This window comes from Neoarius graeffei, chromosome 21 (assembly GCF_027579695.1).
Source record: "Neoarius graeffei isolate fNeoGra1 chromosome 21, fNeoGra1.pri, whole genome shotgun sequence".
Lineage (NCBI taxonomy): Eukaryota > Metazoa > Chordata > Actinopteri > Siluriformes > Ariidae > Neoarius > Neoarius graeffei.
In genome coordinates this window covers 53,982,673-53,997,461 of record NC_083589.1, presented here as the reverse complement: position 1 = coordinate 53,997,461, position 14,789 = coordinate 53,982,673, and the positions used below count along the sequence as shown (strand labels likewise).

The 14,789-nt window shown below is 41.1% G+C and overlaps 1 protein-coding gene across 5 annotated transcripts in view; it reads left to right on the top strand.

Moving 5' to 3' along the window:
- flncb (filamin C, gamma b (actin binding protein 280)) overlaps positions 1 to 14,789 on the top strand; it is a 207,407-nt gene that overhangs the window by 65,664 nt on the left and 126,954 nt on the right. For all 5 annotated transcript variants that reach the window (XM_060903335.1, XM_060903334.1, XM_060903337.1 and 2 more), the window contains exon 2: positions 10,320 to 10,568. In XM_060903335.1, coding sequence (XP_060759318.1) covers positions 10,320 to 10,568 — 249 coding nt within the window. The remainder of the gene's footprint in view (positions 1 to 10,319; positions 10,569 to 14,789) is intronic.

Here is a 14,789-nt window from a genome sequence, read left to right as displayed (position 1 = left end):
ACAACAATTTACTTATTAATTCAACATCTGTCCTTAGACTTTCATTCGAAGTGATTTTGGAGTAAATTGATTTTCTGTTCTTTTCTAAATGGTGGAACAGGGGGAAAAAGCTGAAATACCCGTAGCTGTCTGTGGTAATCACACCCAGGACAGTTGCAGTAGATGAAAGTAGGTTGAACTCTTCTGGAGTATTCCTTTAATTCGGCATATGAGGTGAAAATTCAAATTCAGTCCAAATTGCTTGAAACTGCTCTCGTTGAATTCAGAACAACATACTTTCTCCAGAAATAAAATATGTTTATCCGTTCTTGAGATATTACAAATCAAAGATTGAGAAAACGGCTTAATTTTTAGAAAACAGCAGTAATGTTCTGTATGAGGATCACATGGTCCAAAATGGGCCTCATTAACCAATGAGATCAAATGTTTTTTTTTTTTTAATAACCTTTATAATTTTCAAGATATTTACATGGAAATTGGCAGGACACAGGTGGTTGTATACTGAATACAAAGTTTGAAAAATTAGTAAAAACAAATTAGGCAAATTAGTATTTAATTTGTATTAATTATGTTAGTTAGGTAAACCGTTAAATCGGTACACTCAATAAAGTAATAAAAGATTATTTCTAATACCCTTTTTGTGCTCTGTAGGCTTTGTATTTCTCAAAAGTAGGGCCTACTAGTGTTTATATGAAAGAATATAAATTATTATTTCGATTAATATTCACAGCTTTCAAGGCGAACCTTGAAAAAACTGCATGAGCCACATCCAGTAAACAATTCACATTAATTGAATTGAAATTGACACTCACGTTTCTGACTTCTGGTTTTTTAAAATCTCATTCCGACCACTAAGATCTCAATATTTTTCATCGAAACAACTACAGATATATTTATTTACATGAATCAGTTTGATTTGGAAAAAATAAGTAGGTAAAGCTATGAAAACTCACTTCAAAGTCTCCCGTGAATCATAACATCAAAACTAGCAGATGGGAAATTTTGCTGAATCCTTCATCAGAAACAGTGAGAGCAAGAGAACGTCCCTATGAAAGTTATCTGATTGATATTTACGAGTAATCCAGTGGGAAACCGATCAGAAGAGAGAGAGAGAGAGAGAGAGAGCCTGACCGCTTTCCCGTGACTCAAAAAGAAAAGCACCAGCAGTTTCCCGACATCCCACGAGCAGAGTTTTTACTCTGTTGTTCCGACTTGAACCTGCTGTTACTCCTAAAGTACTGAACAGATCTTAACGAGATGAATTTCTTTGGAAAGCAGAGATTATAAACTTTTTAATGATCATATTCATGATAGAAAATATTCAAGAATTAAGCAATGACAGATTTGGAAACTTTGAGCGTCTGCTTGCACAATTTTCACAGCATGGCCAGCGAGCATCTGATATGCCTGCTTTAATTATGCCTTCTGGTAACGTGGGAGGATATCAGGTTATGAGTAGCATATATACTGTATTTGTTTTAGAGAAAATATTTTTTAAATGTATGCATGGAAATATTGACTATGATGTATTTTGCTGGAAAAGTGAGTGACGGGATGAGTAAGGAGAGAGAGAGAGAGAGAGAGAGAGAGAGAGATGCTTTCTCTGGTTTGACATTAACATTAGATTGGACTGATCTGTGCGTGATGAATTTGCTCTTGGCGAACATGCTTAAGTGTTCGGTTTAGTCAGCTCCACTGGGGGCTGCAGTGAAGTCTGGTTTAGATTTCTGTGTGAGTGTGTTTTATTTAAAGTGACCTCATTATGCAGAGCCAAAGTTAAATGACATCAGCCCTCGGGCTTTACCCTGAAGCTCAGTAGTGTCCGTCTCGATTCACGTCCCTCTCTGAAGTCTAGAGCTTTACACCGACTGTGGTTCAGGACAGAACGGCACACTGGCAGGTCACCATCAGTGAGTGTCATTTTTGTGACAGGAAGCGTGAGGCAAATATAACATACATGTGTAGAAATGAGTGTAAGCAAATGAAGTCAATGTCTGGAAGAGTGCAGGAGCAAGGTGAGAACATTGTGCAATGGAAAAAGTCACACATGTGCCGGTAATAAACCCCCCAGCCCTATTTCCTGACAGACGGACCCAGATGTTATAAGCATTTAGACCAGTGAAATGTATCAAAATGACAGGCAAAGTGTGTGGAGAGCATTTCTCGGAGTAGGAAGTCGTACAGTTCAGATCGTGGTAGTCCATCGGTTCCGATAACTTCTGTGTTCTCATGGGGAGTAAGAGCGCCTGTGGCTCCGTAGTCCAAGAAGAAGAAGCCTTTATTTGTCACATGCACACTCAAGCACGGTGAAATTCATCCTCTGCATTTAACCCATCTGAAGCAGTGAACACACGCGCACACACACCCAGAGCAGTGGGCAGCCATACTACAGCACCCGGGGAGCAGTTAGGGGTTAAGCACCTTGCTCAAGGGCACTTCAGCCCAAGGCTGCCCAATGTTAACCTAACTGCATGTCTTTGGACTGTGGGGGAAACCGGAAGAAATCCACGCAGACACGGGGAGAACATGCAAACGCCACACAGAAAGGCCCTTGTCAGCCACTGGGCTCGAACCCAGAACCTTCTTGTTGTGAGGCAACAGTGCTAACCACTACACCACCATGCCGCCTGGATGCACACAGGCACCCATATGTACTGCACCGATTACCTGTTGTCTGGACCGTGGCAGATGTTGTCCCGTGACGTCTCTCCCTCGCAGCATCAAGACGCTGTCGCCTGTCCTCCTCGAAAGTGCTTACTACTTTTGAGACTAGCCCCTTCCAAGCTGTCCTGTCTGTAGCATATACCTCTAGTTGGGATGGCTGGATGGTACACCGCTTGAGATTGTTTTTCAGAGTGTCCTTGTATCTCAGTTTAGACCTTCCCCTTCTCCGTGAGCCCAGCTTCAGCTCTCCATACATTAGCTGTCTGGGAATACCATCCTAACTACATGCCCAGTCCAGCAAAGTTGGGCTTTAAATAGCATCGACTCAACACTTGCTGAGTGGGCCCTGTCCAGTACTTCCTGGTTGGTGATTTTGTCTTGCCAGTGGATGTTCATGATCATGCACAGCAACCAGTGACAGCTGGTAGTCTTTCAAACAGGGGAGGCTGGTCGGTTACGATATTCCCAGATTTTAAAAGAAAAAAAAAACATCAATTTTGCCCATACTCTTGCCTCTGATCTGGCTGATTGTTGGCAGGGTCACAAACTGTGAAATAACAGGTTCTTTTGGCCCATTAGCCTACTGTCCAATATACATGATGGTGGTGTTGGGGGGGGGTGTATTTTAACATTTTATATTTTAAATTTGTGGCATGTTGTTTAAAAATTGATCATGATTGAAAGCAGCTCTTTGTCAGGAACCTCAGCAGTAACAGCAGAGTGTTCTGGAATAGGCACAAGCACTGACCTTGGGGAGCCAAACATAGAGCTGGGTGCCACACATTTCATTCAATGACACTTTCCCTATATTTGACTTATTTTGACTGAGAAATGTTTTATTGACAATTTTGATAACCCTTCACTTTTAATCCAGGTCTGTAGTGTGAAATGTTCTCGGCTGTGTTTTTGTTTAAAAATGTTTTCCAAATTGTAGCTGTGTTTAATTAATATCCAGAAAAATATATATTCCAATATAATATACTCAGCATAAACATTTTAAATAGATTCTATATTTTTGGTCCATCCATGACATATTACTAAAGTAGCCTATTTACTGTTGTTGATGTGGGTCACTTGCTGTTAGCCAATTCACTTTCTCGTACCAGGAGAGCTGAAAGGAACGAGTATTATTCCCTACCTTTTTCACCAAGTCAATTTGAGGCGTTGGTCTACCCTGCTCTTTAATTTTAATTTTTTCCTCGAAAGGAAGACTGGCAAATGGCTTCGCCAAAATTAAATCAGCAATGCTTGGCATCCGTGCGCAGCTTTCTTGCTAGCTGACTAGCCCCCTCAAGTTCAAGTTCAGTCACTCAAACGACATTTCTGGAACTAAGATAGCAAACTTGACAACACTATATTTACACTTTATTTACAATGAAAATATATACAAACTAAAAAAGCTGGTAGAAACCGTATGTAATGAATGAAATCGAAATGTAAGCTGATCTCTTACAATACACCACAGCACTTGCGAATCCGCATGGGACTGAACTGAAATTCACCGCTGCCTGTCTATAGTAGAAACGAGCTGTCAATCAAAGAAAATATCCGGCCGCTTTCACCAATCACCAGTCTCCTCGCGGAAAGCTTTGCCATGTCCCTCCCACTGTGAGGCTGGGAGTCCATGGGCGGGCATTTTTGCAGTATTTGTCCAATAATCGTCTTGCATTTTGAGATTGAAAAGCGCATAGCTCCCAAATGCCATTGAAGTCCACTGAGGCTGGGCAGCATCGCGCTGTCATGAGGGGGAAAAACTCACGCACACATTAGGCGAACTGGGGAAAGTTATAACGGAATGATTTCGCACTGTAGTTGGGTTGAGCACAAATATTCCTATGATTCTGGATCTGAAATAGCAATGTTATAAGGTCGGCTATAACATAAGCCTAGCGCAATTCATCCTACACGATGTTCGTCATTTTTAGAGGAGGCTGAGCCTCCCTCGTTGTCTTAGAGCAATCGCCCGTGGCAGCGACCTCATGTGGAATTGTTTTAGCTGCTTTACGTGTCGGCGATACAAGGTCCATGTTTCACATCCATAGAGAAGTGAACGGATAACTACAGCTTTGTCGATCTTGAGTTTTGTGGACAGACTGATGCCTTTTTGCTGAAGGACTTTTACTCTTAGTCTGCCAAGTGCCTGACTGGCTTACAGTTCAGATACTCACAATCATACTCATATGTACTGTACATAGGGCCAGTAAGCAATCATAGCATAACTAATCTGGAGTTATAACCGGGAAAGCGCAAAACACTGTTACTATAAGAGGAGCCATTTGCTTCCCTCAGAGCAATAAAGCCTCAGCTGTGTGTGTGTGTGTGTGTGTGTGTGTGTGTGTGTGTGTGTGTGTGTGTGTGAGCCACCTAGGAGAGGCATGTTGGACCTGATATGCTGTGTAATAAAAACACATTCTTATAATAGCACACAGGCGCTCCCAACGCAACAGAAACGAGGAGTGTGTACTCATGTAAAGGAGTCCGAGATCATAATCAAATCCTGAGATGTTGATGTTGAAAATGCCAGATGAAAAAGGCAAACTCTACAATGTGTTTTTATTTTAGCGATGCTAGCCTGTTTGATTTTTCAGGCCGCATCGAATGCTACAAAAATGATCTGATATGATACATGATGCAATTCACTGGATATTGTGATGACAATGAGATGAAATGAAATCCAAAGTGCAAAATTTACAAATTAATTTATTATTCATAGAATGAAACACAACAGGGTGTGACGTTAATAGCAAAATAATCCACGGCAGAGTTAACGTTACCAGCCTGAAGTTTATTATTTTCCAATTATTTCCAATTATTGGGCGGCACGGTGGTGTAGTGGTTAGCGCTGTCGCCTCACAGCAAGAAGGTTCTGGGTTTGAGCCCAGTGGTCGACGAGGGCCTTTCTGTGTGGAGTTTGCATGTTCTCCCCGTGTCTGCATGGCTTTCCTCCGGGTGCTCTGGTTTCCCGCACAGTCCAAAGACATGCAGTTTGGTTAACATGGGGTGGCCTTAGGTTAAGGTTGGGCTGAAGTACCCTTGAGCGAGGCACCTAACCCCCAACTGCTCTCCGGGCGCTGTTAGCATGGCTGCCCACTGCTCTGGGTATGTGTGTGTGCTCATTGCTCACGTTTGTGTTCACTACTTCAGATGGGTTAAATGCAGAAAGGAATTTCACAAGTGTGATGAATAAACTTCTTCTTCTTTAATAACACATCCTGAAGTGTTTTATTCCTCTTACACCACAGAAAAGTGCAAACTAATGCAGTTTTATTTGTATTATGTTAGCATTTTATTTGGAATCTGTTTATTAATTTAAAAAATGTTGCATCATACATTATCAGAGACTCAGATTGTTGGCGCGCCCGCGTCTAAGACGCACTATTTCGAATAATGAATGCATTGTTGAGAGGGGCAGGGGCCAATATGGACACGAGCATTTTATACCCTATTTGGAATGTTTTGTGGCGTATTACTTGACTTCATGGTCTCAATATCGAAAATCTTGCACAAATATGCAACTTCCAACATAATTATCTGGATATTCAACAGATTTCAGCATCGGATGAATTTGTTTTGAGCACCGCCATATTGAATATACGTCGGACCCGTTCGGACCTGTTCGTGTATTTACGCCGCCCCGTTTGTAGCGTCCCAAGCGAGTAAAACCTGATCCAAGTCTTTCGCTAGGTGGCGTCTTAGGGTCTATGTACGAATATTCGAAAGAGACAAGAAAACATGGATAAGAAAAAAAAGAAAAATAAATCTATTTTGTTATTCTTCGGCAGAAAGAGAGTACATTCACCTGAAAAAACTGATACCCCTGATACCCAAGGTAATTAGTCATACTAGATTTACAGCAACAACTACTGCAACATCAACTACTACAACAGCAACCACTTCTACAGTACTACCACTGCCACTACCACTACAACTACCACTGGTGACTACTACTACTACTACCATCTGATTCTCTGAAATTAGAAGTAGAGATGATTAGAGACGAGCAGAATTAGACTGTCACAGCATCCAAAAAACAAACCCATTCTTGTGCTATAATTTACAAGGAGGAGATAATATAGATGTGATATATAGTGGCCTGTGGTTGAATTCCAAAATATTGCCACTGATTAAACAATATCTCAATATATTTGGTTGAAGCATTGATTTTTGTCATCTACATTGCTTCATATGGCTTCTAATACCAAAAAAAAAAACAGAATTGAGAAGAAAAAAACAGCCCCTGGGCTGCCCCAGCTGTTCATTGGGCTCGCTTCGCTCACTAGATTCGCTTCAACTGAAGGATAATCACTGGGCCCCCCATTGTAGAAATGGGCCCCTGTTTTTTCCCAGGAGGGGCCCTGTGGGCCCCTTGACCTGCAAAACAATCTGAGTCTCTGCTTTATATTGGTTTCTACTTACGTTTAATATTGCAGAATGTCTGCAAAACAAGTTCGTTCCTGTTACCCCTTTCGTTAAAACAGTTATTGCCTTACCTGCCTTTTATTATTTTTTTTCTCTCTCGAAATGAATAAACAAACAAAAAAATCAGCTTGTCACATTACTGAGAAATCAGATAGCTTTCTGCCTTTAAGGTTCAGCTTTATGCTTCTCTGTTGTAAAACATTTACATTACAGGCACGTAGCAGATGCTCTTATCCAGAACAATACACAACAAGTCCATTTAACAGTTATTCCACGAAACCGAGTCATACATGAGCTGGCAGTCGACGAGGCGCGTAGCACCGAGTTAGCTATAAGCCATGTACGACAAGATTGAGTGGAATAACTATTTTATTCTATCCACATTCACTGGATTTTGAGAAACGGAGCATTTTTATTTTTAGCATATTCGATAAATAAAAGTTTTTTATACAAAATGTCCGACAAGATAATTTCCGCTTAGAACGTAAACAAACTGGCGAAATGACAGGAGCAATTTGTGAAAAATGCTATAATAATAATTCTTGAAAAATAAAAGATACGTTCTTACCATCAAATACTTTCAGTCCATATCTTGTTGCTTTTTTTTGTAATTTTGGGGTTTTGTTTTCGAGTTGAGTTTTTATTTTGTCCTCGGTTGGTTCAGCAACACGCTCTGCCATTTTGCTTTTCTCTACTCATAGTACACTGAGTGCAGAATTATTAGGCAAGTTGTTTTTTTGAGGATTAGTTTTATTATTGAACAACAACTATGTTCTCAATCAAACAAAAAGACTCATAAATATCAAAGCTGAATATGTATGGAAGTTAGAGTGGGGCGTTTTTAGTTTTGGCCATTTTAGGAGAATATGTATGTGTTCAGGTAACTTTCACTGTGCAGAATTATTAGGCAACTTAATAAAAAACAAATATGTAGCCATTTCACTTATTTATTTTCACCAGGTACACTGATATGACAACTCCAGATTTGCAGATAAACATATCTGACATTCAAACACAAAACAAAAACAAATCAGTGACCAATATAGCCACCCTTCTTCATGAGGACACTCAAAAGCCTTCCATCCATAGATTCTGTCAATTTCTTTATCTGTTCACGACCAACATTGTGTGCAGCAGCAACCACGGCCTCCCAGACGCTGTTCAGAGAGGTGTACTGTTTTCCCTCTTTGTAGACCTCACGTTTTATAATGGACCACAGGTTCTCTATGGGGTTTAGGTCAGGTGAACAAGGGGGCCATGTCATCATTTTTTCACCTTTCAGACCTTTACTGGCTAGCCACGCAGTGGAGTATTTGGACGCATGAGATGGAGCGTTATCCTGCATGAAAATCATGTTCTTCTTGAAAGATGCTGACTTTTTCCTATACCACTGCTTGAAGAAGGTTTCTTCCAGGAACTGGCAGTAGGTCTGGGAGTTGAGTTTGAGTCCATCCTCAACTCGAAAAGGTCCAACAAGCTCGTCTTTGATGATACCAGCCCATAGCAGTACTCCACCTCCACCTTGCTGGCGTCTGAGTCGGAGTGGAGCTCTGTGCCCATTACTGATCCAGCCACAGGCCCATCCATCTGGCCCATCAAGAGTCACTCTCATCTCATCAGACCACAGCACCTTAGAAAAATCAGTCTTAAGATATTTCTTGGCCCAGTCTTGACGTTTTATCTTGTGTGCCTTACTCAGTGGTGGTCGTTTTTCAGCCTTCCTTACCTTGGCCATGTCCCTCAGTATTGCACACCTTGTACTCTTTGACACTCCAGGAATGTTGCAACTCTGGAATATGGCAGAACTGGATGCTAATGGCTGCTTGTTAGCTTCACGCTTGATTTTCCGCAGATCATGTGCAGTTATTTTGCGCCTTTTTTTCCCCACACGCTTCTTTCGACCCTGTTGACTATTTGCAATGAAACGCTTGATTGTTCGGTGATCACGTTTCAACATCTTCGCAATTTCAAGAGTGCTGCATCCGTCTGCAAGACATCTCACAATTTTAGACTTTTCAAAGTCTGTCAGATCTCTCTTCTGACCCATTTTGCCAGAGGAAAAGAGGTTGCCTAATAATTATGCACACCTGATATAGGGTGTTGATGTCATTAGACCACACCCCCTCTCATTACACAGATGCACAGCACCTGATATACTTAATTGGTAGTAGGCTTTCAAGCCTAAACAGCTTGGAGTGGGACAACATGCATTAAAAGGATGTTGTGGTCAAAATACTCACTTGCCTAATAATTCTGCACTCCGTGTAGGTTCCTGTGTAGGTTGTTACCATAGAAACAATAACTTATTAGAAAGAGCGCATTAATTTAAACCTTGCAGCTGAACTACTGTCCAACCAGAACACTTTCTGACCAATCAAAATCGAGCATTCAGATTAAGTTTATTTAACAATAATGGCGATACTTACCTCCGCCAACTTTGTTGGAGGAGGTTATGTTTTCGCCTCCGTTTGTTTGCTTGTTTGTTTGTCTGTTCCCAACGTAACTCAAAAAGTAGTGAACGGATTTTGATGAAATTTGGAGGAAAGGTGAGCCATGGGCCAAGGAACAATTGATTAGCTTTTGATGAAATTTGGTGTACAGCTTTAGTATTATCTTAGGTTCAAGTGATTTGATTTGATTTGATTTGATGTTGATCCGGATCAGGATGCACATCCCAGATTAGTAAACATCTGGATTATTCTAATACCTGTATGTGGTGAAGGTATGGATTCTACAAAGTGTCTTTCTAGTTAACTTTGTTTTCAATTAAATTTTTTTTTAGTAAAAATGTTACTTTCTACAACTATTCATGAACAGATTCTATATACTGTAGTGCACTACGTGACTGTATGAATGCCATTTGGTATTCAGCCACAGGGGAAAAAATGTGGAGGAAGAACAGACCAGAATGTAGCATAGTAAAATACACAAGTCTACATATTTACTCAATTTACTACTACTTCTACAAGTACAATTATTTTAAAGTGTCACTACACTGGAGGTGCCACTGTACAACATGTTGAAACTTGGGACCGAGATGGTTATCTCATTTCAAAGTATTTCCAAACAACAGAGTTGCCAACAAAATGTTGACGAGAGCTAACTCGGCTGCCATAAAGATGCCAGTTCTGGATCAGTAGGAGGGATGCAATATTAAAATGTGTACTCAGTGCTTTGAAGGGAAGCTGATGATTTGTCTTGCATTCACTTGATTCTTTGTACTTTTCTGCATGCAGACAGTAAAGCCATCGTAGACGGGAACCTGAAGCTGATTCTTGGACTGATATGGACCCTCATCCTGCACTACTCTATCTCCATGCCCATGTGGGAGGACGAGGAAGACGAAGATGCCAAGAAGCTCACTCCCAAACAGCGTCTTCTGGGCTGGATCCAGAACAAAGTCCCTCAGCTGCCCATCAGCAACTTCCACCGTGACTGGAGGGACGGCAAAGCGCTGGGAGCCCTGGTGGACAACTGTGCCCCTGGTGAGTCCATGGTTCCAACCTGTGTGTATGAAATTGTCAGAGTACAGATATAAAGTGCTGACCAAGGACCTGATTTGTACTGTCCTGCTGTAAGGCAAAAATGGGCAATACAGTGGCTGGTATAAATGACCGGTGGCTGGTTTTTGGCCTCCACATTGTCTTATTTGCTTGAGTGGCTTGACTCTTGTTTGATTGGAGGAGAAACTATGATTAAATAGACTTGTCTCTAGGTTTGAACAACAGAACTGCCTAATGGCAAGCACAGCTTTTCATGGTGTGATTATGGATTTGAAATATTTGACGTAAAAATATCAAGAAGCTTGAAAGGGCCTGCTTTTCTGTATTTCAGAGTGTATATCTTCCTACATGCATGCAAAATAGTAGAGATCACGTACTATAAGGCCAAACCCTAATGGCTTCATAGTAGAATTCTTCACCCTCCCATGACACATCATGACCAATGGCGATCATATAGTATAGTCCTTAGTTGTTAGTCTCCTATGGTCATAGAAACTGGGCTTCAGTGCCTTTACATTGTGCAGGAATTACAATAGATGGACTTGTACACAACACCTTAAAGCGAGACAGCCTTTCGATTTCATAAAATCTGTAAAATTTAGTTTGCTCTGAAATTTGGTCGTTGTGATATATGTTTATTTCTTTAATATCTCACAGAATTTCAGGCCATTCTGTGGCTGGGAAGTTATTTAATTTGAGGGGATTAAAGCAAATAATGTGCATGAAATCGCTCGCTTCACGCAGTCAAGCAGGCAGAGGAAGTCCGTGTGTGTGCGCATGCGCAGGTTTACCTTTGACCGTGCACTGACAGTTCCATCATTCTGTCGCTAAACGAACAGCTGATCACACCGAGGTGCTTGCTGAGCGCCGATATTTATTAGTTTGGTCCTGCGTTTCCTCTCCTTCATATATAACATAACGTCTTTTCTTCTCGCTTTCTGTTACTGTAGTCGGTCTTTCAAGCTTCATTCGCACACTTGCGTCCTCCATTTTTCTTTCCTGTTTCAAATTTGTATCCCACAATGCCTTGTGCGAATGGGGAAAGCCTACCACGTGATGCATGATGTAGTATCTTGTATTGGGTCATGGTGAAGCAGGAAAAAAAATGCCGGAGAATTTAGGGCCATGTGGCCCTGAATTCATTTATTGTTCTATAAAAAAATAATAAAGTTTGAAGTCTGTGATTTGAATTCAGTAGCTTTTGGTCCACTGAACAAAAATAATTGGGTGTCGGGGAAAATTATTTTTATGACCTACACTTGAAAAATCTGAAAGGCAGTCTACCTTTAACACCTTTTCACTGGTTTTTAGATAGACTCATTCTTCTTTATACTATTTATTATTTTGGTCAGTACGAGAATACGGGGCAGTGATGACTCAGTGGTTAAGCTTTGGTATTACTGATTGGAAAGTTATTACACTCACAAAGTTATGACTACATGCATGGATGGATGGGAACACTCATCCATCTGTGCTGCTTTATGCAGTTCTCTAATCAGCCAATCCTTTGAGAGCAGCACAGTGCATAAAATCATGCAGATACAAATCAAGAGCTTCAGTTAATGTTCACGTCTTCAAACATCAGAACGGGAAAAACTGTGATCTCAAAGTGTGACTTTCTTTCACTGTGGTATGGGTATTGGTTTGAGCCAGATGGACTGGTTTGAGTATTTCAGAAACTGCTGATCTCCTGGGGTTTTCACACACAACAGTCTCTAGAGTTTACACAGAATGGCGCGAAAAACAAAAAACATTGAGTTGAATGAGCGACAGTTCTGTGGGTGGAAACAAACGCCTTGTTGATAAGGGAGGTCAGAGGAAAGTGGCCAGATTGGTTCGAGCTTTTTTTGCCAGGAAGGATATAGCAACTCATAGCAACTCTTTACAATCGTGGTGAACAGAAAAGCATCTCAGCATGCAACAGCAGAAGACCACACTGGGTTCCACTCCTGCAGCCAAGAACAGGAATCTTAGAATCAAGAACAAGTTCCTATTAAAGTTCCCGGTGGGTGTATATATCCGAGCACTACCATGTTGGGTGGCACGGTGGTGTAGTGGTTAGCGCTGTCATCTCACAGCAAGAAGGTCCAGGTTCGAGCCCTGTGGCCGGCGAGGGCCTTTCTGTGCGGAGTTTGCATGTTCTCCCCGTGTCCGTGTGGGTTTCCTCCAGGTGCTCCGGTTTCCCCCACAGTCCAAAGACATGCAGGTTAGGTTAACTGGTGGCTCTAAATTGACCGTAGGTGTGAATGTGAGTGTGAATGGTTGTCTGTGTCTATGTGTCAGCCCTGTGATGACCTGGCGACTTGTCCAGGGTGTACCCCGCCTTTCGCCCGTAGTCAGCTGGGATAGGCTCCAGCTTGCCTGCGACCCTGTAGAAGGATAAAGCGGCTAGAGATAATGAGATGAGATGAGATGAGATGAGATGAGACTACCATGCTGCCAATATTGGGTCCTTGAGCAAAACCTCAACTGCTCAGTTGTAAGTCTTTTGGGATCAAAGTGTCAACTAAATCCGGACATTTAAATGATAGGAAATATTCAACAAATATATAATTTAATTCGGATATTGCTCTTCAGACCTCCCTTTTAACCGGGGCTGGAAATCACTCCCACTTTTTGGTCTTGTTTGTTTATAATATGATGTCACACCCCTTCATGCCAGATCTTATAGAAAGCTCCAAAGATCCTAACCTGTAATTATGATTTGGAAGAAGAATTAAAGTTTGTAAAAGGTTGTAATTACTGCAAATCCAACATGACATGAACACACTACTGGTAGATGTTAAAGTTGTGAATGCTGAATGGTTGAACATGACATGGATTCATAGCTACTGTAGATGTCTCATCTCATCTCATTATCTCTAGCCGCTTTATCCTGTTCTACAGGGTCGCAGGCAAGCTGGAGCCTATCCCAGCTGACTACGGGCGAAAGGCGGGGTACACCCTGGACAAGTCGCCAGGTCATCACAGGGCTGACACATAGACACAGACAAGCATTCACACTCACATTCACACCTACGCTCAATTTAGAGTCACCAGTTAACCTAACCTGCATGTCTTTGGACTGTGGGGGAAACCGGAGCACCCGGAGGAAACCCACGCGGACACGGGGAGAACATGCAAACTCCACACAGAAAGGCCCTCACCGGCCACGGGGCTCGAACCCGGACCTTCTTGCTGTGAGGCGACAGCGCTAACCACTACACCACCGTGCCGCCCACTGTAGATGTAGTGGCCAAAAAATTCTCATGAACCTTATTGTAAAATTATTGTGATCTAGTATGGCTGGATTTAAAGAGTCTCTTTGATCTAAAACGCTAAGGTGGCTAAAGCTAGTAGGTCAGATTTAGCATATTGTCAGGCTATTGTAACTGATCTTCCTAGCTTTTATTGATCTTTTCTAGCATTAACAGTAATGTATTGGTTTAGACAACATACATGGAAGTATTTTTTTTTCCAATTTAACATTTTAATATCTTGTTTTATTATTAGACCTATATAAATAACTATCGAGGCTTTAGGGAACACAAAATTGCATCAACCTGTTTCGATTTTAGCATTTTAAAAGTCATTCTGATCATATGATGGGATGAATGCTAATAATGGTTTAGGAGTGCATTACACACCTTCTTAAGAATTTACTGAACTAAAGAAGGTGCGGGAATGTTAAGCAGCCTAAATAAATCTTTTTCCTCATTGTACAGAGCATCATCTGTAAGCTAATGACTTTGTAAGTTGCTTTAAATTGGATTAAACAGGTTTAACCTGAACGTGAAGACTGAGTAGGAGGACAGGCTTTGAGCAATGCACACGTCCTCATGAAAGAAATATGGAAATTATTTTGAACCCGGAACAGTTTAAAGAGTCTCTTTGATCTAAAATGCTGATATGACTAAAGCTAGCAGGTCAGATTTAGCATATTGTTAGCCTATTCACAGCTACATCTACTTCCTTTTGAGGTATTTGCTAAAAACATGTCTGAGGTAAATTTAAATATTTAATTTTGCTTTTTAAAATAATGATGCTATTAGGCTAGTGAAATAACTCATGGATTTAATATAAATGGTTTCTGCAGAACTCAGACCCACTATTGTCATCGCTTGAACCCACGATTGTCTTTAAATATTTTTATCGTTATACCACTGAGTGAAAGATGTGAAAGTTTGTGTCATCATTCATAGTGTATATGAACAAAATGAAGCT